Genomic DNA, 26,568 nt, shown 5'->3' with positions numbered 1-26,568 from the left:
TGGCTTCACAAAGTCAGATCAGATAGCAAAGGCACCCAGAAGGGTGACCAGAAAAGTAGGAGGAAAGCTTTTTTGGATAGTCCTGTGATCAAGCAAGCATGGGAGGCAGCATACCCTGACAGGCCAGGATGGATCTCTCCATTGCCCACAGCTTTCATGAGGTAAAGACTGGCTTCCCAACCAGCCCTGGTTAGTCAGCTGCAGATGTGCTGTCCAGACTGCTCCTCTCTGCAGTGCAGCAGAGGAGCAGGTCAACAGCATGTGTTGGAAAAATGCTAGTACCATGGCACTGCCTCACAGTTACAGAGCACAAAAAAATCACACTCTCAGTGGCTGCATTCCTTATGATACTTCAGCCATTTCACCTGCACATTGTCTGTCCCTGTAGTGGTCACATCTGAGACTCCAGATTTCCCAAGAGCTGCACATGGCTACTCCATGGCAATGCACTTTTGCTTCCACTCTTTCTGTGTGCATGTTCTCTTCTTTCACTCTTTCATTTACTTTTTCTCTTACCTTGATTTCCTTCCTTGTTTTACAGTAGGGCATTAGCTGTTAATGTAAGGAGTCTAACACTTGTTGCAATGTACAAGTGTCCTGGGGGACCAGGTGTCACAGGGCTTTGGGAATGCCATGTGGCTTCTGGCCTGTGAAAGGGGCACAATGAAAGTCCTGTGAATCTTTCCACATCTGTGGCATGGCTGGGCCTGCAACTTCATGGATGCTGTTCCAATCAATCCAGAGGGTCAATACCCTTAAGTTGGGTTTTGAAGGGAAATATGTGGATGGGGAATCACCATTTCAAAGGATTCGATACTAATTTGGAATGTAGACACTGGCAAATGGCTGTTCTGAGAAATAAAGATAGCACATTAATCAAAGGCTGTGGACTAGAGCCGTGTACATATGAAGGGGGGAAAATGTATATTATGCATACATCAATGTCAGGTGATTAAATTAATCAGGTCAAACCTTTATCTGGGGATGGATGGATGGATGGATGGATGGATGGATGGATGGATGGATGAATGGATGGATGGATGGATGGATGGATGGATGGATGGATGGATGATGTTCCTGCTGCTATGATGATGAGCACCATCTGAATAGCTGGCTTATGATGCTTTTAAAGGTAGGGATAAGGCTGAAGGGACCTTTCCACTACAGTTAAACACATTATTTTTAATAATAATAATGCTAAACAAGTTTATTTTATAGCAGCTAAACAATATTATTTTATAGCAGGACTTTGAAAATGCAAAATTCATCAATTCAGGATTTTCACAGGTCTGCCACTGTAATATTTTCAGTGTCCCAGTCCCTGAGGTCAAATGATGAAGTGACACACATGCAAACACAAGCCATTTTAGTTCTCACTGAGCTTGAAGAGCTCTTCTGAAAAGGCAAAATAGATCAAACAACATTTAAAATGTAAAAAAAATTGTTCTTCAAACAGAAACTGGAAAACAAAAAGGTTATCCCTTTTTCTTTAAGTCTCATGATTATTTACATTAGCCTCATGGTTTTTGATATCTGATTCATTGATTTTTAATACTAGTGTAGCATGGTCTTGAACATGTGGTACAGGCGCATAAACATAAACACAGTAATATAGCCAGAAATATTCTTTGTTAGTGTGGTGGGTTGACCTTGGCTGGACACCTGGTGCCCACCAAGCTGTTCTACCACTCCCCATCCCAGCTGAACAGGGAAGACAAAAGAAGACAGAAAACAGCTCATAGGCCGAGATAAGGCAGTTTACGAAAGCAGAAGTTTGCACGCTCTTACACAAAGAGAAAAGTTTATTTTCTATTTCCCTTCAATGAGTGGTGTTCAACCACTTCCTGAGAAACAGAGCTTCAGCACCTGTAGTGGTTGCTCCAGAACACAACCACTCTACATAACAAATACCATGCCCCCCCCCCGCCCCCATTCCTCCTCCTTTCCTTCACTTTTATATCTGAGCTGATGTCACATGGTATGGAATATCCTTTTGGTCAATTTGGATCAGCTGGCCTGGCTGTGCCCCCTCCCAGGATCTCACCCACTCCCAGCCCCTTGGTGAGGGGGACAGTTGAGAGATATCACTGATGCTGTGCCAGCCCTGCCCAGCAGTAGCCAAAACACTGGTATGTTATCCACACCCTTCTAGTTACCCGTGCAAAGCACAGCACTGTGAGGGCTGCTGTGGGAAACATTAACTCCAGTTCAGCCAGACCCAGCACAGTTAGAGATAGTCATGTGAGTCTTAGATATCTCTTACAGTCTCGTTCCTTTTACATTTCCAACCAAAAGAAAGAAGTCCTGAAAGCAAATTATTTTTCCCTCCTGATGTGAGGAGCTGCTTTGTTGCTATGTCAAAGGTTATTGTTATTATTAACTGCCTGTTTTGTCTTTCAAATTGTTCCATGAGTACTGATTTTAAGTGAGCTTAATTTCTCTGTTAATCATTGTATGAGAGGAAAAGTAATGGCAGTCAAAAGGAGGTTCTGGCACAGCCAGCATTGAAAGAAACACAGATGGCAGAGCAATAGTTAAGGTGCAGTAGTCCTGGGGGACAAAGGAACATGAAAATGAGGGAAAGATGGAGCCACTTAGTCCATAGGGGTTTTTTGGAGAGTCAAACCTCTGCTTTCAGCCTCATTTTGGTTGTTCTCAGGAATGCTGACATTCATTTTCATCAACTTTATGCCTTTTTCACCTTGCGCTTTAACAGCCTGTCTCAAAGGGTGTTAATGAAGTACAAATAAGTTTGGTCTGTGGAAAAGAATCCTGCAGAAAATACCATGCGTGGGAAGCGATCCTTCCCAGCACCTGCATGTCCCCTCCAAACCAAAGGCTGAGCTAGCTGGAGTATGTTATGAGTGATACACAGATGATCAGTAAGGTCTTTGCTTGGCATCCCTTTTTCATTATGCTGCCATTTTAGAGAAATGTTTTTATAGCCTCTGCTTGATTTTTCATCAGATCCCTTCCTCCCTGTGATTCCTCCCTTCCTGCTTCCTACAGAATGTGGCCAGCTGGTTACTGCTAAATTTAAACAAAGATGCGCTACTTGTAACTCTCTTTGCTTCATGCACACAATATTACTAGCCTAACTCATCTAGAAAGAAGTACTTCTATTTTGATGTGCACAAAAACTGTAAGCCCAGATGAAGGTCAGTGAAGGCTGTTGCATAGATAGATCATGCTGACAGGGAGTGCTCTAACTGTTTTTTTTGCAGCAAAGTGCTGATTCAGTGGAATTGGGAAATTTGAGGGGTACATGTGAATAGTGTTCAATATGTGGGAGCTTGATGGGAATTCAAAATTGGGTGTCCAAGGGAAGCCCACAGAGCAGCTCCAAGAGCAGCAGCAAAGCATGGCCCAGGTCTCCATCAGTGCTGTAATTCTGCCATGCTGATGCACAGTGAAACACCCAGCATCTCCTCTGAAACAGAAATCCTCCTTTCTCGTCAGCTCTAATTACAACAGCACACCATGTTTAAACAACCCATAAAATTGGGCATCAACAGAGAAGTGACTCCTTGTATCTCTGAGATTCATGCAGCATCCAAGAGCTCAAACATCAAGGAGAAAACAGCAGGTAGTTTAGCTCCCAAGATCTCTCCCCTGCTGTTGTTATCATTGACAATGAAGGCAGTGTTGTAAGTGCAGAGTGCAATGGACAATTCATGCACTTACCATATCTTGCGCTCTAGCTACAGGCGCGTGATTTTCTGAAGAAATGATGACAGGATCAAACATATTCTGGCAGATACTCACAAAATCAGAGCCCCTTTCACTGAGTAAATGACCGTAAAAATGCTTTGAAGATGACAATAAAAAGTTATTTAATCATGTTCAAAACAGAAGCACCTGCCAAGTCAATATGTAATTTTTTTTACATGATTGGCTGATACAGTGACAATAGTGAAAAATGCAAAATGAGGCTGTTAGGAGCAGCTACTGGCCTGATTCCATAGTAGGCATAGCCTGATGGTGGAGAGAGCAAGGAAAGAGGAAAGAAAAAGCAAGACAGTCACACATACATTTCCTCAGCCTCCTGATTTTTCAACTCTTTTCCCAGCTGTTACAAGGTGCCCTTGGAAGTCTGAAAATGTCCTTAGCATGCCCCATTTTCTGTGAAGTCAGTGCTAGAGGGGGAAAGGACAGTGACCAAAATGAGACCTAAGACAGAGTGGGTGATTTTCATGCTGCCATAGCACAGGGGAAAAGGTGCCGGGGAGAAGGGTGAGGATCTGGCCTTCTGCTATCATCACTGCCTTAGGATAGCTGCATGCTTGTAGGTGGGGGCTGCCAGAAAATAGAGACACAGAGTGTTATGTGCAGCTGGGCACGGATTTTTCAAGCAGCCCAGGAGAGCCTGCACCTGCCATCAGCAACGTGGGCTGTGGGGCCTGTACTGTTACACAGCCTCAGCACTGCCCTTGCAGCTGCATCTGCCCCAAATTCAGCAACTCTTCTAGGTAAGTCATTTACCTGGTGGTTGGCATATGCAACTGTAGCATTGAAGAGCTTTCTACTTATACCTGGTGCAAAATCCTCTTTTTGATACTGATTGATTGGGTTCTTTCATGATTATCTGAAAGCAAAGTAGCCCAAGAGTGGTGATAATTTGCATTCTGGTACCTGAAGTCCATCAGGTAGCAAACAGAAATGTTCATACTTAAAGGTCAGAAGGGTCAGTTCTGAGCAAGCACTGTCATCTCCAATACACTATGAGCCATGGGGATCCCTGGAATTCATTCTCAGCACAAGGCAAATATCTATGACTAAATGAGAACATTTTTGCTCAAATATCCCTTGAAAGTTTTTCAGAGTCAGGGATTTTGTCACCAAATCCTGGTAAAAAAAGGCCTTATTATCCTACTAGTTAGGAGTTGTGACAAATTTCAGAATAGGTTTTGTCAAACTATTGGACCTCATTAAACATTGCTGCTGAACAGAAAGGCCTTTTATGCCCAAGACTTTGTTTGCTGTGTGAGTGCTTTTACCTCAGTTGCTTCACCAGCCTCTTTGGTAAGCTAGAATAGACAGGACACCTACCCCAACCTTCACTCCACAGGATGATGGCCAAGTCTTCACCTTTCCTGTGGTTCTCCCACAATGGCTCTTGAGTGATTCAACACCTTTTTAAAATGTAACACCAGAACAGTATTCCTATAGTGCCTTGAAATTTCAGTGCACTCAAAACTCAACTCTCTGTTGCCTGAGGAGTATTTAAACGATAGTACTCAAAGCCAAAAACAATAATAAAGTCTAGGTTTCTTTAAAGCATAGATAAAGTTATTTTTCAGTAGCCAAATCTGAATACAAAAATGTGGCAGTATTCACACATGTACACATTGGTACTGTGAAAACTGAGTCTGAAGGTTACAAGGTAGTAAAATTATTTCCCCAAGTTCATTATATTAGACATGAGTGAAGAAAATAGGGTGCAAAGTTACTGGTTTAAAAAGAAAATATGAGGGAGGAAAGAATATTAACCCCATATCAGCCACCAGTAGAAGGCAGCTAAACCATGTACAGAGGAAATACTTGTGGTGATGAAGGCAGAACTTCAACATTAAAGATCCCAACAGTAGCATCCTGAGGCCAGTGCAGGAGAAGTAAAGGGAAAAGCTGAGTAAAAAACAGTCACATCTACCTTTTAACTGTGCATACAAATAGCATAGAAGGATATCTGATAACAGGAAACTTCCTGAAAGCCACAGACAAATGGAAGGGATCATGAGGACCTCAAAAATGGTGCCCAGAAAGCAGCAGAAGATGAGTTTTCTGAAGTGTGATGGCAAAGCAATCATCATGGATGATACTGCATTTTGCAGAAAGCAGATGTGTCCAATTAGGAGCTCTACATAAATGCACACAAACAACAGAAGGTTTTTTTTTTCTCTCCAGATTGATATATTATTATATTTTTAAGCAGCTATATTTATGACCTAGTAAAATTATGATTAGTGTTGAATATCATAAAGCCATTACTTTAGTACCAAACCCCCCACCAACTCAAAGAGGAAAATAAGGACATAAGAGGAAAAGCGCATTCTCAGTGTAAAAAGTCAGATGCTTCCTGCCAAAAAATATTGCAAAGTCAAACACTGTGGGTATATCAAGAAATCATTTTTGTCCACCCTATGAACTAATGAGCAGGGCTGTCCTCCATGGGAGACGCCCCTGACTGTTCAAAAGCAGCAAGGACAGTCCCATGAAAATACATCCTGTGCACCAAAAGTGGTGAGAAGATTTATTCTTTTCACTGTTGCTGGTTTTCCTGTGTATTTTTTGCTGTCTCTCTCTCGGTTTCTTTTCTCTTTTAAAGTATTATTCATCTGGAATCAAATTCTGTGAGATTCTGAAGAGGATATCTAACTCTGAAGTTGAAGAATTAGATTGAGCAAAGGCCTGTGAAGAAGTAAATGATTGGGTCTCCTTTTATTTAGGAAGGTAGCCTGAAACCAGTGGATGTCAGAAATTGACTTTTCTCCATGTTGGTCCTGAATATTAAAAAAGTTGTAGCTGTGTTCTGGAGAGATTTTTGCTTTTTCCAAAACACTTTATGACCTCTTTTAAATAGAAAAGCACTGGAGAAAACAGGGTAAAAACTGCCAAAATCCTTGGTCTAGAGAGCTAATTTCCTTCATCATTTAGAAGGCAATTGTGAGCCTGAATACGATAAAAACAACCTGATCTCATAGCTCAATAATTTTTGCTTAGTGGCAGACACAGGTCTCTTTAGGCTTGTTACACCCAGTAGGTGTGTGATTTTTAAAAATAATTTTAATACTGTTACTGTTGATCTGAGCTCCTCTGCTCCTGAGTGTTACTTGAGCTCTATGCTTGAGGAGCATAAAGGAACTTTTCTGCTATGGATAACTCTCCATCCATTGCCTCCTTTTCCAAAGGAAGTTCACTTTTAAACTGAGTGCCATGGTTTAACTCCAGCCAGCAACTAAGCACCACACACTCTGCCACTGAGGGTATGGGGGAGAGAATTAAAAGGACAAAGTGAAAAAATTCATGGGTTGAGATAAAGGCAGTTTAAGAGGGAAAACAAAGGTCACTCACACAAACAGAGCAAAACAATTCACTTCTTCTCATGGGCAGGCAAGTGTTCATCAGACAACAGTTACTGGGGAAAACAAATTCCAGAGCTCTGAACAACCCCTCTTCCTCCTTCTTCCTCCTTCTTCCTCCTTGTATCTTAGCTGTTCCCATTTCCCAAGAAGCAGCAGCTATCAGGGACTCAAGTCCAGTAAGACACTATCTTAAACAATGAACTGCAACTTCTGAGGGTCACTGAGTACACTGGGAGAGCCAGAACTGGGCTTCTCCACAAACAGAGTTGGACACCACCAGTTTCTGAAAGCAAAGTGAGCTCTCTGTGATCCTAGAGCACCAGCTGGGCTCTCAGCAAGGGTGGAAGGTCTATTCCCAACAAATGCTACAAGGTACAAGGGGATGAAATTCCAAAAGTTTCGACAGACCTGACCTGCACTTAGATAACAGCACAGTCCAGATGGGTCATTAACCAAGACATACATACTGCAAGGCTGCCAGGAGCCTTTCCTAAGTCAGTGACAAGAGAATTTGGAGCGTGGCAGAGCTCTGCTTCAGTGGTGATGTTTTTCATCTGTTGTAATTTTTAAAATGTATGGTGTGTGTATATACAAAGATGAATGATGGATGTGCATTGGCAGGGGCACACTCAACTTGTTCATAAAGTATAACAAAGAGGCTGGATCATAGCTCTTTCAGAACTATTGTCCAAAAAATTGAGGCAATCTGGTGACTTGTTTTAATGTCTTAGTTCTAAGTTAACAAACATGTGCCCAGGGGCTCCCACTGAAACAGGGCTGGGCCTTTGCAAAGTCAATAGTTTATTTACTAGCTAAGAATAAAGCACACAGGAATATGTTTGTAGATGTTAGCAATGCTTTTCATTAGCTCAAGATGGCATTAGGTCTTGATCATGGTATGCTTATTCATTAGGTTTCAGTGAAATTCACAGGCCTGTTTGCAGGGTGAAAGTAATAATGAGACCTGGTGGAGAAAAAGAGAAAAGGCAGAAACTGTGCATTCACCCCTTTGAGGAGGAGGCAAAAAAATCCAAACCAACAAATGAGATGATTTCATGCCTTATCAAAAAACAAGTCAAAGTGACAAAAACTACATGGAAAAGTGCTAAGTTTCTCTTGTCCTAAAGCTGTTATCAATGACACTTATGAAGAAGTATCCCCTAGATACAGCTTAACTGTTGGTAAAGTTAATTATTTTCCTTGCTAAATATGCTTAAAATTTAGACAGATTAATTTGTTTCTGTCAGGAAAAAATAATATTTTCAGTCCCACCCTATCCTCTTCACAAGACTTCTTCTTTACTATAAATCTCCATAGACTATTGAATTTCCTTGTTTTTTAATAGTCTTCTTTCTACTTGGATGCATTAAAATAAGAGGGCTGCTTTTTTTTCATGCTTGAACATGTCTCTGCTATCTTCCCTGCACCCCTGTTGAGACGCCTTCACTCACCCTGCAAGAGCACCTCGTTAGCCTTTGCCAGTGCCTGGGAATTGCACCTTTCTCATTCCCTGGACTTGGTAAAAGGCAACACTCACAAATCGCACATTTTTTGTGAAGAAACCCACATCAGGTGACATTGCAGCTGGTGATCAGAGAAAATCGCTGCAACCTGGGATCGGGAAGGGACATCCCTTGTCATTACCTGGATGTACAGTAGCTCATAAAAGCAGTAATTTAAGGCTCCTATTTTGCAGAGCCTTCCTATAGCCGTTTGTGGGCTCTTGGACAGGACAGCCCCTCAGATGAGTGAGAAGCCAGGGAAGGATCCTTCCAGGTGAGATGCTGCAAACACTCGGCAAGCTGACGGAGGGTAGATTTGTGCTGAGGAGGAGCAGTCTTGTCCCATTGTCTTTGTTTCCTTTTCTAATGACGTTATCACACTATTTTCACAGATGATCCTGCTGCATAGCTGGGTTGCAAAGGGTTAAAATGGAGGGCAGCATCTGTACTTTTAAAACTACATGTGACAAAGTCCATTGCTTGAAGTCTGGGTCCTTTCTATCCCCGCCCCTCCCCAGCTTCCAGTAATCATTTATTATTAAAGGGGTTTTATGATACAAATTTGATAATCTCCCATACACATTGGCACTGTTCTAATTGGAGTTGTAAGCCCATAAAATTCAAGCCCTTTGTTTTCATGAAGGCCACAAGGTTTTAAAAGATGCTATTGTACCGCCTAAAACCCATAAAATTGTCACTAGGGACTGATTAAACAGTCCTGAATCGAAACAGTGCGGATTTTGTCTAGGTCCTTTTCATGCACAACAATGCTCTTTTCAACCTCCAAGACAAAAGGAGGTTTAAGGAGCGATTCTCTTGGAGATTCTTCTAAGATAACCCCATCCATATGGGAGACAAGGTGGCCAGCAGCTGAGACGAAAAAAAAAAAAAAAAAGATTTCGGATGGCAGGAGGAAAAATAAAGGGAAAGGGGCGGGGGAAAGACAACAACAACAAAAAATCAAAACCCACCAACCAACCAACCAAACAATAAAACCAAACCCAGGTGACACAGAAGCTATGTTTCCCCAGGTCCTTCTCGCACTGCCCAGAGGCCCGATCCGCTCTGTGCCTCCGTTTTGGTACACGGCCTGCCGTGCAAGCAGGGAAGGAGATGTAGGTGGGAGGACTGGCGTCCCTTCGTTCTCCCCAGCCTGTCCTGCACTGTAGCTGGGTCTGATCCTCCCGCACCGAGGTCAGAGGCGACACCGAGCTGCCCAAGTGGCGGGTGCGAAGCCCTGGGTAAGGTAGGGCTGGGAGGAGAGCGGGGCCATTCTGGCGGGGGAGGCGGCCGAAATCACCCACGGAAACTGGTGTGTGCTTTTGGTCGCCTCCTCCTCCGCGACGGCAGCACCTCCCAGCTTCGCTTTCCGTGGGCTCCTCGGGATGTGCAGTTAGCACACCACATCCCAGGGGCATACCACGTCCAAAATGATCCCCTTCCAGGGAATTTAAAAAAAAAAAAAAAAAATCCCCACTTAAATATCTTCTGTGGGTCCCTTTCCGTCGACACCTTTTCCTCGGCGGCCACGTTGTCTGCATCAGTCCCCGTGGGGTCTTTGCCCCAGATATTCCCTCAGCGTTCGTGGTCCGCAGGTGCCGTCAGAGGGATGAAAGCAGCCGGTCTAGTCCATATTTCAGGAACCTGGGTTTAGCTTTGTAGGGAGTTTTAGGGTTTTTCCCCATTGGAGGTTGGCAGATAATATATATTATTATTTTCACCCCAAGGCAATAAAATCGATAGTTTATCAAATAGTTTCAAAACAAAATTTTCTTGGCTAACCCTGCCCAGTAGAAATTTGGAACGGTTTCAGGCTAATGGAAAAGATTAGCTTAATTCTGGATCCTGCCTTACTGCCTCTATGGAAGACATCGCCGCTTAAAACGCAAAGTCGTGGGAGCGGGAGTCGCCAGAGCAGGAGACTCTGGACTCACGCGTCCTGTAGGAATTATGACCGCATTTACAGTGAGATGCTTGCAGCAAAATTTATTTGTCATTTACCGGCTCATATGGATAAAATAAAAGAAATTGAAAGTCAAATTCGACCGGAGATATTGAGACAAGTATTTAAGATTTTATAGCACAAGGAGGCAATCCTACGAAACAGTCCCAATCGTCAAAACTACACTTCTCTGCCGGGAAAAAATTATTTGCCAAAAATCATTTTATTAGTCACTGGAAGAGTCAGCTATTTTAAAATACACTAGGTCGCTAGGACGATCATTAATTTTTAACAAGGAATCTCTCGAACAGGAGGAGGAGGAGGAGCGGAGGTTTTACAAAATTCGCGCCTCACGCGGCATCCTCGCCCTCGGGTGAGGCCGGTGCAGGGGAGCGTGGCCCCGGCCAGCTTCGTCCCGGCCTGCCGCCGCCCCGGAGCCGCGCTCCGCCGCCCGGCCCGCCCGAGCTCGGCCGCGCGGAGCCCCGGCGCTTTCCGCGGCGCCTCCCCCGCGCTACAGCCCGGGGCTGGGGCGGGCGGCCCCGCGCCCGTGGGATGAGTCCGGCCCCAGAGGGCTGAGTGCCGCTGTCACCATCCCCAGGAGACGACGGCGGGGTGCGCTAAGTGCTGGTACGCGGGGAAGACGCCGAGGGCGGCGGCGGGCGGGCAGGCTCGGTAGCCCGGCAGGGCGAGGGCGGCCTGGGCGCTGCACCCCGCCAGGGCGCAGCCCAGCTTGGGGCGCGCTGTGGGAGCCGGTGGGCTGGCGGGGCAGCCGCGGCAGGGCTCCCCGTCCCGCACCAGGACCGGCACCACCACCCGGCGCAGCAGGGCCGGCGGGCGCGGCTGGGGGCTGCCGGGGCCCTCGCTTCGCGCCCGCTTCATCTTGTAGCGGTGGTTCTGGAACCAGATTTTCACCTGTGTGGGGGTGAGGCTGAGCAGCCGGGCCAGCTGCTCCCGCTCGGGCGCCGAAAGGTATCGCTGCTGCCGGAACCGCCGCTCCAACTCCAGCGTCTGCGCCTTGGAGAAGAGCACCCGCCGCTTCTTCTTCTTCTCCTCGGCCTCCGAGCCGCGGGCGGGGAGCGACCTTTGGGTGGAGTCGGGCAAGCTCATCTCCGGGCCGCTCTCGTCGGAAGCTGGGGACAGCGAGTGGGTTAGAGAGAGGGAGCAGCCGGGGCCGGGAGCGCGGCAGGCATCGAGGAGGCCGCCGAGAGCTGAAACGCCTCTCGCAGGGAGAGCCCCGTCTGTCTACCGGGCCGGATTAATCCCAACAGTCGAGGAGAAATGTGAGCTAACCCCACGAGCACATTAAACCTAGCCCACGGGACGGAGCGGGCTGTCGTCCGGGCTGGGACCCGCTCTTCCTCGCTGGCAATCCCAACAGGGTCACGGCCGCTTCGCCACGCACGGCCTGGGGATTGCGGGCTGCCAGCCCTCGTGTTCCCTGGGTACTGAAACAGAATATGGGGCTCCCCGGTCCTTTCATAACTGCTTTTCACTCGCCGCTCGATTACCTTAATATTTAACCTATCCCGGGGGTGTTCCCGCACCCATTCAAAGGACGATATCCCTCTGTGCACCCGGTATACACAGGTATACAGTAAACGCTGTATATCTGTGACACAACTTATGTGTGTGAGGTGCGACCAAAGTGCTACACAGCTGGGTTTGCGAGCTGGAGCGTGCCCGCCGCGGTGGCAGGTGCGTGGATCTAAGCGGTGGCGCAGGGCGCTCCGCGGCAGCTCGGGGAGGCGAGGCACGGGGGGTTGCTCAGCTTTCCTCTGCGGAGCGTGTGGTGGCCTCAAACCCTTCAGCACAAAAAGACAGAATTTCTTGCAACAGTGAAATGGGGGTAAAAACTAATCCGGGAAGTAGGCTTAAACGATAAGCGCAGAGAGAGAGATGGACACAGCCTGAGATTTTGGTTTCTGGCATAGCTGGGAATATGCACTGATCTACCAAAAAAAAATCCCAAAAGCCTCCCAAAATAACCCACAACAAAAAACAAACCATCTTTTCTGTCTTAAGATCGTGCCCGGGACATTTCTGCTGATTCGTTGTTGCAATTCAGTAGTATTTTATAAAATTCCCATCCTGGATTCCCTCGATCCTGTAGGCTATGTACACTGTCAGTTCGCTGCTTCACATCTTCGTCAAAGGAATGGGGGGAAACAAATAAAAGATACTTGTGCGGGGATGGCGAATTCCTGTCCGTTTTATACTCACAGGGATAGTGATTCCTGTCTGTTTCTATCCACCCTCGATACGGCGAGCCGGTGTAGTTCTCCGCTGAGTGACGATGGTCAGAGGCTTGCTTTATGCTATTAGCATCCTGCTCTGGTAAATCCAAAATGCTCCTCACTGTAAAACTGATCCTCCCAGATGTGGCCATGGTAGGTTGTGCACACACCCCCCCAAAAATATCACCGCAAAACGAACCCCCTTCCTTAAAAGCTGCGAGGAAAGGATTGTGTCCAGTTACTGGGGAATCTCTCGGCTCAAGAGGACCTTCCTTTCCATCGCCACCTAACCCCAAATATTAGTGTCGTTTACAGAGGTGTCCTGTTTATATAAACAGTCCTCCCCACTGCAAACACTGCCTGCTTTCAAACCGTCCCTGTCTATAGGATGCTAAGTACCTGAATTAGTCAAGTGCTAAAGCCCTAATGGGAGTAGGTGTAACCCCCCCTCCCGCCACCCCCATGAGAGAATAACCCGTTACCTCCCAAAGACAGCAGGAAACAGGCGTCATCATTACATATTCTGTCTGATTAGCCAAAAGTGGGGACAGATAATGGTAATTGTTAGCAGTGAATAACATCTTGGGTGGCATGTGGATGACCAACAACCACCCCCCTCCATCCGCCACCGAAGCCACCAGCGTCCCTTCTATCCGCAGACAAAGTGAATCCTCCCAGGACATCCGCAGAGCATGCCGAGAGCCCCCTCCCCACTTCTCCCTCTTTATTTTCCCCCCTCTCTTGCCTCTTTCTTTAAATCTGGATGGAATTTAAGTCGTTATTTGTTTTATTTGCCGGGCTGTTTGCAGTGCTACCTCAAATTCTCTTCTTGTTGTTGGCAGGTTTCCTACCCTCAACGGGGCATTTTTCACACCTCGACCGCGGTCTCGACGGGGAAGGCTGGCGGCTGTGTGCGTTAAGGAATAGGATCTCTGGGATGGGGGTTTTTGCGTCTCCTGGGCATGGTAGATGGAAGGTGCACCTTTTTCTCGAGAAAGATGATAGCGGGAGCTTGGCATACTCGGTCTACAAGGAAGAGTTAGGACGGGGGTAGGGGTGATTTTTTTTTTTTTTTTAATCACCAGTTTGTCTTGTACTAATTCAAGGAATATCCCTTCGGGCGGGGTGTGTGCGTGACTGAAACGACTCCAGCTGGGGACGGGGAGAAAAGATCAAACACGGCGCGTCTATTTATCCGCGCCGTCCCTGCCGACCGCCGCTTCATCTGCCGAAAGAGGCAGCAAACGAAGCCGAGGACCGGCGCCCCCCGGGAGGAGGGTGCTGACACCGTCTGGGCACGGTTCGGGGACGCCCGGCGGCAGCTCCGCGGGACAAGCGCCTTCTCTCAGCTTCACCTGCCCTCATCCTTTCACCGGGTGGCCCTGTCCCCTCGCGAGGCTGCGGCCGGGCTTTGCCCAGCCTCGGTGGCCGCCGAGTGCTTATAAGAAAATACGGTACAGAAACAAGCAGTCCAGCGTGCCGCTCAAATGCAAACCCGCAGTGACAGGGCTCGGTCCTCAGCTGCAGGGCAGCGGTAGAAGTGACCGATGGGGGCGATGTTTCTCAGCGTGGCTCAAGCCGTGTGACCGCAGAGGGCGGAGGCGGGACATGCTCCCCGCCGCCCGCCGCAGCGCCCTTCCCCGTAGCTCCCCGCCGGTTTCGCGGGAGGGACCGGCGCACGCCTCGGAAAGCAGTGGGAGGCAAGTCCGGCTGGATGGAGCAAAGCCTGGAGAGGAGACACCCAGCCTTTCCCCAGCAGATCAGCTTTCCTTTGAACGCGGGCCGAGGCTCTCACAGATCATCCCCGACGGGGGAACGTCGCGAAACCTTGCAGCGATGCACTGCGGGCCTGGAAAGGGAAACTCAGATACACGCGGAGATACTCTTCTCTCCGGCCGCTTTGTCGGTTCTTATTTCCCTGTCCAAACAGGCATCTATAAGCTATTGTGTATAGATTATATCTATCCAGCCCCTCTCTTGTCCCCCAGACCTGCTGCCCGCGTGCCCCCGGCCGCGACCGCCCCTCCCCGCCCTGGTCTGGGTGTCGCCTCTGGGAGCAGTTACAATTCTCGGGGGAAATGTCAATGAGCAATAACGGCAAGGGAGAGGTGAGATTTATATCGGTGAGATTTGTGGGAGAGATGAACGGGGCACAAGGCTTCATTTGGCCACCTTCCCGCATATTTCTTCGGGACTGGACAGGCTCCATATAAACGATTCCCAGGCCGTGATTACTGCAGCCACCTATCAAGCGTGCCTGGTGACAGTAGTTATCTCCCAGCTCCGAGCACAGCCTCCCAGCCGTCCTGGGTGGTCGGAGCGAGGGGAGCACAAATACATGCCAACTGCTAGGCCGTGAACAAAAGGGAAATGTAGCCCTATGTCCCGGACCTGTTGGAAGCATTTGTTCCAGTCAAGATTTTGCATTTGTTCAGATCTGGAATAATAGGTGATTGACGCCTTCCCACAATGTGCTTTAACTCTCCGGGATAAATCGGAGCTTGTTCCTTGTTGTCATGGTTTTCAATAGGGTTCAATGGGATTGAACCACTATCGACTCTGCTTTACGTCTCCGGCAGCCCCGTCCATACAAATTTATTAGTTACGTCTTTTTAAATGAGATTAAATTGAAACGACGTGTCCGTCCTCGGCGGAACGGCTACTCCCGCGGTCGCCCCTGTGTCCCCTTCGGCCCCGACTGCCCGTGTCACCGCCGGGGCAGCCCACGCCCGGCGAGGGGACTGGGGGCACGGCCCCCGCTGCCAGGTACAGCCACGCTCACCTGCCCAGGCCCGGCCGGCGGCGCCGCCGCTGCCCCGCGCTCCCGAGCGCCCCGGGTATAAAAGGCGACCGAAATGTGCTTATTAATATCTTGACCCCACAGGCAAATATTTGCTGAATGCCTGCGCAGAAGAGGAGCTTCGGGAGAGTCGACCAGAGGAGGGGAGGGGGCCGGGGTTCAGAGCGCCACAAACGTATACAGTATCCGAGGTGGCTCTTAAGAGGAGTTTGCCAAGGACACTCGAAAGAAAGTGCAAAAACTTTGCAAGGAAAAAAAGTCGGGATGAGAGAGAGTCTACTTCAGTGACCTCTCTTAGCCTTTTAATCTATTTAACATCCTAAGCCCACACTGATGTGTAGAAATAAGTAAATGGTACTCTTCAAGCCTTAAGAGCTCTTCAGCGTCAAATATTTGCACTTACTCTTAGAGTTTTTTTCTCAAATAGCGAAAGACACATTCCCCTTGGACGAGCCGAGCTCTCTAAATATACCTACGCATTGTTATCTGCGGGAAACGGTTTGCTTCAAAGGCAGAACGTAATAACCTGAAATGTTTCATCTCTTGGTTTGCTTGAGACAGACTTGGACGCTTTTCAGCTCTGGCTGCCCGGCCTCATTTCGGGGTTTGCCGGTTCAGATTTCACTCTCTCCCGCCAGACTCCCGCGTGTCTGCCCACGGGATCTGGACCTGCCGTTCCCGTGGGGAGGCATCCTTAGACCGAGAGGTGGATTTGCCGCTCACCTCTCTGTACCGGCTGCTTCGGCGGGTGTCCTCGGCGTCCCACCGAGAGTCGCCCTGACGATATGCACGGGAAAGAGACGGGGCAATAATTTCTCCGGCGCTGTTAAAAATATGCGGCAGGGCCCACGCGTGTGCTCCGCCTGCAGATGCGTGGGGTCCTATGGCAGGATCCGCCCCGCGATGAGCCCGTCGCTGTGGGTCCACGGGGTGAGACCTTGCTGGCCTCCGTGGGCCCGTAGGGGATGGCTGCGTGTGCCCGACCACTTCATCCCTCCAGATAAATCCACAGAAACACTTCGCTCCCCCCAGGTCTTCGCCCATTTAAATGAATTTTCACCTTTCCCAGGGGGTTAAAAAAAAAAAAAAATTGCTTGTTTTCACACTGCACGCAGCGCGCTTTTCAGCTCATTCGCCGACGGCCACCTGTGGCTGCGGCTCACGTGAAACGGGGTAGGAGAGTGAGGAGCCCGGGACTCCGGCCGTGTCCCCGCAGCCGCTGGAGCAGACGAAGTTGGGGCGCGGTGGCCGTGGCACCCCGTATGGCGGCTCCGCCACCCGCGGACACCGGCGGAGGTAACCCCGCAGCGTGGAGCGGGCTGCTCCCAGCGAACCGGAGCCCCAGAGGGACCGCGCGGTTTCCTGCCCGAGAGGCGGCCCGGCCTGCTGAGGGTATCCCCGGGCTGGGTCGGACCGTCCCGTCGGGGCTCTCGCCGCGCCCTTGCCCCCCCGCGCTGCAAAAACACCTCCGACCACATCAGAAAATAGCGCCTTTTCTATAATTCCCTTTTTTTTTTTTTTTTTTTTCTTACTTGAATGGGTTCATTTACTGTGCTCAGTGGACGATTGCAAAGAAGATTGACCAAATCGATGTATGTGAGATGCAGAAATCAAGTATTTTCCTACACCAGTTGATCGTCCCTACACTTCCACAGAGGAGGAGAGAAAGGGAAAAAAAAAGGAAAAGAAAATATTATCAACATAGGGTTCGTCTAGATTTGATTGTTGTAGTCCCGGCTTTGAGGAGGAACTCTCCGCAGTGTATTTCTAGGGGCGTTATATGCAATACACTGAAGTGACTGAAATGAAAACCTGACCTCACAGAATTTAATGTGAATTTTAGAATTTATTTTAAAACAGGCAAATTTCCACCTTTTAAATAAAAACCAAAGAATTATTTACTTCATTTTCCCCAGTAGTGAACTCTCCCATAATTTTACACCCTTTTCCTTCATCATCTGAAAACAGTATTATTTGTCTTTTCCTCTCAACTATAAACCAGCTTTAGACTTTGAAAATTAATATAACCCCTTATTTGTCTTTTTGCTTTGCAGCTGATACTCATTGTAATGCACTTTCTAATTAAGGCAAGACTGCAGAAGACATGGAACATACCCTACAGGAAAACTGGTTTCTGTGTATTTCTGTGTGTTGAATTTGTCTCTCTTTCCTTGTGGAATAATGAAATTTGCTGTGCACATTTCTTGATACATCTGAACAACCTGCACTGTCTCCTTTATTTCTTTTTTTCTTCTAATGACTATTCTTAATTTTAAGTACCTAAATACATCGACTTTAACCTATTAAAGACCTCAACAAACAAACTACTTTCTTTTGTAGCCATTTTTGAAGATGCTTATTCTCTGGTGCACTATCTGCCATCCCATCGAAATCATTAACCCCTTTGCTATCAGTTTTATTTTGCTGGATTTTTTTGTTTTGCCTTGGTTTATTTTTGTGGTTTTTTGTTTTTTTTTTTTTTTTTTTTTTTTTAGAGCTCATTAATTTAAACCAAATAACAATTATTAAATCCAATATGTGCAAAACACGCTATCCAAGACTTACACTTTTTATGAAGCCATCCATTTTCCATTCTGCATTTAAACAAAAGACTTTGCTCCTTGAAACAGGGATGCCCCACAGCAGTAGAGGATTCAGGACTGAGTTTTTTATTTGCTCTGTGTGATCATCCTGGAGAAATTATTTTGCAAGTTGATTAAAAACAAAGCAGCAAGGGACAACCTTGCTCTGTAAGATGGTTTGGGACTAGTTTGTGCTGAGCTAAACTGGTGTAGACAACATGAGCAGGGCTAGCCAGCTGCTTGTTCTTTCTTTCCTTTGGGCTCCTTGAAGCTCAGCTCTCAGGAAAGACTGAGGGGATGGGGCTTTTGCTTCCCACCAGGGTTATTTGGCTCATGAAACTGTAGCACTTGCTCTGTTAAGAGCTGGCTGGAGTACAAGCTCTGTGCCTACCACCTCTGCAATGCCATTTGTCTCTTTGCTCAGTTTTTATCTCTCATTCTCAGCCTTCATGGGACATACAGAGAGGCAGGAGCAGGTTCCAGCTGAGGGGTAAAGCATGCCCAAGACAGGGCATAATCTTGGGCCCAGATTCAGTTCATATCTGGAGCATGTGGCCTCTTCTCCTTCCTGTGTAACACACTCGTGCAAGATGCTCAGGATCCCGGATGGAGACAGTTCATCTGGAGCTCAGGGGCAGCCAGCAGCTTCAATGGCCTTGAAAGGGGCTGCTCTCAGGCAGAGGCAGAGACCCTGACCCAGATACACCTTGCATTTAGGCATCTAACCACTCTTTACTTCACGGGGAATTGGGTGCCTAAAGCCTCTTGAGAATCTGGCTCCAAAACTGAAGTGGGTGCTGCCAGGAAAACGAGGTGAGTGGTATGACAGAAGGAAAGTCCTTAAGCAGTTATTGAGAAGCTGCAATAGAGGACAAATATTTCCTTGGGAAAAGCTGTCCTGTTGACCAATGCCATCACATTCAACAGACCTTCATAATGACAAAAGTCATTTTGTGTTTTGGATAGTTTAGAAGGATATATACTTGATTTCAATGTGCAAATCCTTGTTCTGCGCTATATTGTATAGCGTACATTTTAAAGTAATCTTTAATTTCTGATAAATATCCTCTATTAGTTAAATTCTACTGAATTATCATAATAAAATTGGCAGCCAAAATTGCAGAATTCTAAAAGGTCCCTTTATATTTTTCATAAGGCTTTATTTTCTTCCTCTAGGACTTGTTATGTCACCAGAAGGCTGGGTACACACTGATGGACTGGCCATCACATGAGCAGGCTGCTGCAATGCCAAGAACATGTTTCTTATTAGTGAGCCAAAAAGATGTGATTTTTCTCAAGCCACATACACAAACCTTCTGTGACCATAATGGGGTTTGAGGCATTTGACCATCTATCAAATTTGGCTGAGGCTTTTTTTTTTTCCAGATTTCAGACAGAAAATAAGATAGTCTTGTGCTTTGTGAAATCATTCTAAAAGGCACTTGTAGATCCCAGCAGAAAATGTGCAAGAAAAGGTATCTCATGGCTGTTTTCAGAACTGAAAGATTTTTTCCTGATGATGCAGGTAAAAAGATATAAGTACAAAAACTCAATTTTAAAATTGCAGTTTCTTATCACTCTTAGGCTGAATTTTCCCTATTGTTTACACACTGTTGACTGCAGCAGCCTTTATACAGCCTTTAAAATAACTCTGCTGACTTCATATGCAGTTAGCTGAGCAAAGCTATGGGCATGCCACACAGTGAGTGACAGAGAGGTTTTGGTTGTACAAATTACCATGAGGGAGTTTACAGGGGAGTCATGTCCAGGGCATAGCAATAAAATCAGCTTTTATATTTGACTGTATGTGGACCAAAGTCCAGATGTAAATGTCTTAATTTCCATGTAAATAAAAATTAGATTATTATTTTTCAGGTTTTTTTATGACTTGATATTCAGCTGTTTTTTTTGCTCCTGCAAATGTATGTTGCAAAAAAGATTGCTTCCACAGGTTTGTGCAGCAAGAAGCTACAGTTTATTTTCACTTACAACAAGCTCCACACATATAATTCTCTACATTTTATGTATGTACATGTATACATGTGGGTTCTCTGCTTTTGATACTCAGTACTTAACATAATATTGGTCTTTATATCTCACAGTTGATGATTCTTCTTCTTTTCTTCCTCAATGTTTGTCTCCAGAGCTATCTTGGTTTTCTTCTCTCAAGCCATGATTTAGCTCTTTTTTCCCTTATTTTTTCCCTCTCCACAGTTTACTTTCTAAATCTTATTTGCAGTCATTTTCTGACAATAACATGAAGTACTGAACATCCTCTGCCATCAGAGGTTGCATTAAAAAGCCAGGAGAACCTGTAGTAATTTCTCTATCCTGTCACACTTTCTTAAATGCCATTAATAATTTTCCAGGTTGTACCAGAAACAGTGTGGTCAGCAGGAGTAGGGAAACAATCCTCCCCCTATGCTTGGCACTGGTGAGGCCACACCTCAAATCCTGTGTTCAGTTTTGGATCCCTCACTAAACAAGAATGACAGGTGCTGGAATGAGTGCAGAAAAGAGCAACAAAGCTGGTGGAGGGTCTGGAGTGCAAGTCTGATGAAGAGCAGCTGAGGGAATGCATAATCTTATCACTCTCTACAACTACCTGAAAGGAGGTCACAGCGACCTGGACATCTGTCTCTTCTCACAAGTAACAGGTAATAGGACAAGAGGAAGTGGCCTCAAGTTGCTCTAGAGGAGTTTTGGACTGGATATTAGGAAAATTACTTCAATGAAAGGATTGTCAATCAATGGAACAGTGTGCCCAGGGAAGTGTTGGAGTTGCCATCCCTGGAGGTACCTAAAAGATGTGTAGATGCAGCACTTAGGGACATGGTTTAATGGTGGACTTGGCAGTGCTGGAGTAATGGTTGGACTTGATGACCTTAGAGGTCTTTTCCAACCCAAATAACTGAAACTGAGCAGCTTTAAAAGATCTGGTCCTCATTTTGTTGTCTTGTTATATAAATGTAGCCCCAAAGGGCAATGAGGACTCCAATGAGGCAGAAATGTAGTAATTTAATTGAAACAAGAAAATCAGTTTATGCAGCTACTTTACATGTAGTGAGACTCTGCATGTAGTATCCCCTCAAGTTATTTTCTCAAAGGTTCATTTGCACAGCAATTGTCAAAATCCTGCTTGAGTAATAAAGTAACATGATCTAAAGGAGATGTGCTAGATGAGGATGGAGGAAATTCTAAAATGTAATTTGGTTCTGCCACTTTTATCCTATATGGCTTTGTGCTTCCTCGATCTATTTCCTTGCTTTTAAAATAGGGTCAGATTCTACTAAATCAGCTTTCTCTAACAACTGCTGTAGTTGTATGAGGTGTGATGGTTGGGTATCCACATAGTGCATTAACTACATAAAATTCCTTTAAAAATTCTAAATAATCACTCATATGAGTTTGTGGAAACAGGTATTTCATGGAAGCATTTATGTTCCATTCTGGATTTGTGTATGTCATGCTTTTGTTCAGTGAAGCAATTCAAATGGCTGCAGTTGTCAAGGCAGAGAAGTTATGATTCATATGTTGAAACAGCTGCTGCAAGAACATTTCAAAAGAAAGTTATTTGGGTGTTTTACTCACCTGCAGAGCCAGTGACATCATATTAAGTAACAGCTTCCAAAATGTGACCGCTGGAGCTCCCATAAAAAAAACCCAGGAACAATTACTCATAAAGTTTTCAGCCAGGCACTAGTACTGTTAAAAAAGGAAAAGCTAATTTTTACTTATGGGCAGCAATTAACAATGTAGATAAATCCAATTTGCTTTCACACTACTTCACCCCCACTTGTCATCATGTTCCTCTCCCAGCACAACTTCATGGCAATGCTCAACTGCCGAGCACACAACCTGCTGCCTTGTGGGAAATTAACCTTTATGAATACTCACAAATGTGCTTTTTTGGGTTTTTTTGACCTTGAGTGGACTTGCATGATGTTTCAGAGTTACGTACTCCCCTTGCGGTTACTGTGGGCAGGGGCAGTGTACACTGGAGAGCAATTTAATCCTTGGGGGTGTAGAGACAGGGCAGAATCTGACTCTGCTTCATGCCCTACAAAAACAGCCAGCAAATCCTCTGGCAGGTTTGTCAAAGAAGATGCCAGCTGAGGCATCAGACAAATCCTGAACACACAGACTCAGGAAACAGGGGGTACAAAAAGCCAAGGGGCTAAAAGAACACACAATAACTAATAGTGAATAAATGACTGCTGACCCTCCCCGTCTCTGCCCTCTTTTTCAAGCTGATCCCAGTGTAAGGTTGTACATCATTGTTGTTTTCTTTAGGAGTGTGCAGTCAGCTCCACACATACAATTTCAAACCCAACTGAATAATCTGATAACTTCTCTGGTGACTGATTTTGTGCTGATTTTGTGCTGTAATTCCTAAATTAAAATACATGGAATTAATAATGCTGGGGCCCTTGTTTGTGGTAATATTTTTGCAGATTTTTGCAGGTCAAATACAAACCAATTGAAATACCTAATGATGAGTTCTATTTGAGTTAGAGCAACTTACTTTTTGGGTACTGCAACTAAGCGAGAGCTTTCACTGAATTTCTCAAAATTATGATATTCCCCAAATCAGGTTTGTGAATATCCCTTTCTGCCTCCAGGCTTGGGCACTGGGTAAATATAAAAACATTTCCAGTATTTTCACCCTCATATTGCAGTGCTTAAGCTTAGTGACAGGAAGGAAAAACAGTGAATGATTAATTTTAAAACAAAACATTCCTGCCAGCCCTCTGCAACTAAATGGAAGTTGTGGTGACTGTGGAATTTATGGAGAGTATTTCAAAGTGAGATATATTTATCCCATGACAACACTCTATTGCCATGACATTTTGTGGCATGCCTTTAATAATGAGTAACCTTTGTATAATAATTCACACTTTATAGAATTTCTTACATCAGTGAAAAAAAGCTACTTTACAGTTTTTGGAGCAGACACATTCAAATTTTTAAAAATTTTTCTTTTTCTTTTTTTTTTTCTTCCCTAATGTGTTTCCTGTCCCTGTTCTTTTATCCAGTCAGCAAAAACATCTATTGATTAACAATAAAACTGAAATTTCAGCTCACAAAATCATATGTATTATGGCCAACATCAAATAGATTTACAGAACATAATGATTAATAATAATGGCTTTAGAAGGATGACTTATTCCGTGAATTCAGATCTGTTGCATTGATTTAGTAGGCATTTAAGGTTAAACAGACAACATAAGACTGCATGATCCATATTTAATCTGATAAATATTTTATGTTTCTTTACAGCAGCAGCTGGCTTATTTTATGTATTTAACCAAAGAAGTACTCTGTAAAGCTATTCTGTGCTTCGGTCCATAATAAATGTTTTCTTTAGAGTAGGGAAAAGTTCAGCTGTGCTCACATAGTTACATTATGCATGCTTTCCTGCTGTACCACAGGGGGGAATTACATTTGCAAACAGAAAATAAAAATGGAATGGCAGAGGGGGAAAAAAGCAAACATTCTTTTTAGTGCCTGTCTCGCAGACACATCTCAAAACACTAAAGGGAAATGATTGAAAAAACAGTGTTAGCAATGATTCCTCAGAAATCACAATGATTAGCATCCAGCTAAGGGCTGCTGAGCCCGACTGTGTCGTGCCTGTGGAGCCTGACCACAGGGAAGGTGACAGCGCCGGTACTGCCAGGAGCTGCGGGGGCCACGTGCACAATGGCTGAAAGAGCGACCACCCAAAGTGGTGCAGCTCACATTGAGCAGGCACAGAGACCTGTATCAGTTGACCTCAGCCTGTGACCAGCAGAGTAAAGAGTCACTAACTCAGAAAGGTAACTTGGGCTCTGCTCTTTAATGGCTTTGTAAATCAGGATAAGCACCTCATAATGAATGCAAAAACTTTCTTGGTAACCAAGTGCGACTGAGATGGGATTGGGAGGCTGGGGCATTCCTAGGAGCAAACCTCTAGCAGCATGCAGAGCCCAGCTGCTCTTTTTGTACAGTACTGTCTGAAGGGCCGTGCAGCAAACAAGCCAGGCTGCTAGGCAGCATTGCAGCACTCAGTCTAAAAGTGCACATCTGCACCTTCTGATTGCTTAGGTCACCAAAATCAACAGCCTCAGAATATCCCATCTGGACTTTTGGAGTGGAGATGGAAAACCATGTAATTCTTACAGTGGCAGCAAGACAGCAAGGAGATGTATTTTAATATCCACAAAACCAGTACTTAAGCTTTCCTGGATCTAGAAGGGTATTTTGTGCCACTGGGTGCTCCTAGGATGCCTTTTTGCACCTAAAATAAATATTTGGCAGATAAAAGATACTGCTTCACTTAAATAATGTTACAGTTTATTGTGGTTTTTGGCCCTCAGAGGGTTTTAATTTGTTTGGATGTGACAGCTGTGTTGCAGCTGCAGGCAAAATATTCTGTCTTTCTTTAGTGTCAACAGCAACATTTTTAGAAATTTCCTGTGTTGCCTCGTTTAGTTCTTTTATTTTTTCCAGCTTTTATTTTATGTCATTAGTCTTTGTACGCAGAGTGTTTAAGTTTGTGCTCTTCCTGCTCATTTCTGATCCTCATATGCTCTGTTTGGTGTTTCACTTGTGCAGTAACCACTACAGCAACATTTTCCCTTTTCCTCTTTCTGATCCAAAACCTCAGGCTAAAGAATTTGCCTATGACTAGCATGTGAAATGCATGTTACATTTTGTGTATTACACCCAGTGAAGGGAGGCCTGGCTCAGAACATCTTCAAATTATTCTTCTGCATCTCTTTAATCCTATCATTTGAGTTACCCTAACTATAAAACATATTAGTGCAATGCAGAATCAGAGCCTGGATTTTCAGTCCATTGTGAAGATGTAACACTCACTGACATGAGTCTTAGTCTGAGATATTCTCATTTATTCAAGGCAGCTATGCCAACTCAAGCACATTCAAATCAATATTGACTAATAAGCTCTCAATACTCCTTTAAATAAACACACTCAGCAAAGCAATAAAAGAGAAACAAACTGCACGCAGACTTATGAAAACTAGTGAGTACTGAGATTCTGTTTTACATAAAGCCAGATTTTTAGTGTCTCTATTGCCCCACTGACTTGGTGGAGCTACCCTAGGTATGAACCAGTTAAGTTCCTGGCTTTAGCTATTTTATTCCTTTCTTTATTACCTTAACATTCCAGGCTTTCAGAACAGACAGGAGAAATGAAGGCTTACAACACTTGAAAATGAACTGAAATTTTACAGTGCTGGTTAAGTGTTTAACTGCTTGTCAAGGTTAACAATGTGTTTAGTGTGCACACATGAGGGAAATCTTAAACAAGTGGATTTACAGAACTGAGTCTTTGCTAGTCTGAGAGTATAAAGGCCTATAGCTACAAGTTGGAAGATAACAGCTTGAAAATATTGCTAAAAAAATAAACCATAAATCTCCACAACCACCTTCAGATAATGTCATGGGAACAGGCTGCATGCCAAGAAACAGCAGGGAAGGTAAGAGCTAATGCTTGCTCCTTTGCGTCCAGCAGCACTCCAGCACGGACTGACCGCTCCCAGCCCGGCTGGATGCCCAAGTCAGGCTTGTCTGGCCAGAAAATTGCACCATACAAATCGGAATAACAGAGAAGAGAATCAGGCAGCACAGCTTCCAGACTCTACAGCATTTTAGGGAAAGGATTGCACTAAATAGAGATTTTGTCCAGAATGCAGAAAACTATTTTTTTTTTCTTAGTTATTGTTTTCAAAAATTATTTTCCTTTTTTTTTTCCTTTTTTTTTTTCTTTTTTCCTTCTTCTGTATGGTGTCATATGCCATGGAATGACAGCTGGCACAGCTTCTGTATTCTGCCATAATACAGGTCCATACATTTTATTGAAAATCTACCTCCTTTGTCCATTTCTACACAGTTGTTTAAAGACACATTTGTTATTAAACAGCTATGAATATACTTGAGATGGAAAAGACAGTGTTTGTAACAACATACTAAAGGCTGCAGACTGGCCACCACTGGTAGGAGTTTACTTCCAGGAGTATTGGCATTAGCCTATGTCTCTTCAACCAGTCGAAAGGACAGTGCCACAGCTTCTGGCAACAACTTTTTGGCCTTTCAATATTACTTGCCATTCCTTTTCTGTTGGAAAGCTGTAAATAGCAAATAAGCAGCATGCTTTCTCTGTCTCTGAGCTTGAACATGTCTTCCTCTTCAGATTTTTTCCTGGGACATAATCTGAGATATACATTAGGCTATCAAAAAAAAGAATCACTATAATTAACATTCAGCATCAATATTTTAGAGGAGTTATACAGTTCAAAATGTTATATTCACATCAGAAACAATGTATTAACCTCACTGTAATCTTTCTTAAGATCACTACACAAGTAAATATTTTCAAGATTTTTCATCAGAGAGGTTTTTTTCAGATCTAATATGAAAAA

At 45.1% G+C, this 26,568-nt stretch overlaps 1 protein-coding gene across 1 annotated transcript; it reads right to left on the bottom strand.

Annotated features, from left to right (window-relative positions):
* Window positions 1-11,111: 11,111 nt before the first annotated feature.
* Window positions 11,112-12,912, bottom strand: NKX2-8 (NK2 homeobox 8). Its single transcript, XM_053946901.1, has 2 exons — window positions 12,747-12,912; window positions 11,112-11,656 (listed from the first exon to the last, which is right to left on the bottom strand). Exons 1-2 carry the CDS (start codon window positions 12,910-12,912, stop codon window positions 11,112-11,114), a joined length of 711 nt encoding a protein of 236 aa, XP_053802876.1.
* Between the last annotated feature and the right edge of the window lie 13,656 nt (window positions 12,913-26,568).

The sequence above is a fragment of the Vidua chalybeata genome, chromosome 6 (genome assembly GCF_026979565.1).
Source record: "Vidua chalybeata isolate OUT-0048 chromosome 6, bVidCha1 merged haplotype, whole genome shotgun sequence".
Taxonomy (NCBI): Eukaryota; Metazoa; Chordata; class Aves; order Passeriformes; family Viduidae; genus Vidua; species Vidua chalybeata.
Note: the sequence above shows the minus strand (reverse complement) of the source record. Positions and strands in the feature narration are given on the sequence as shown.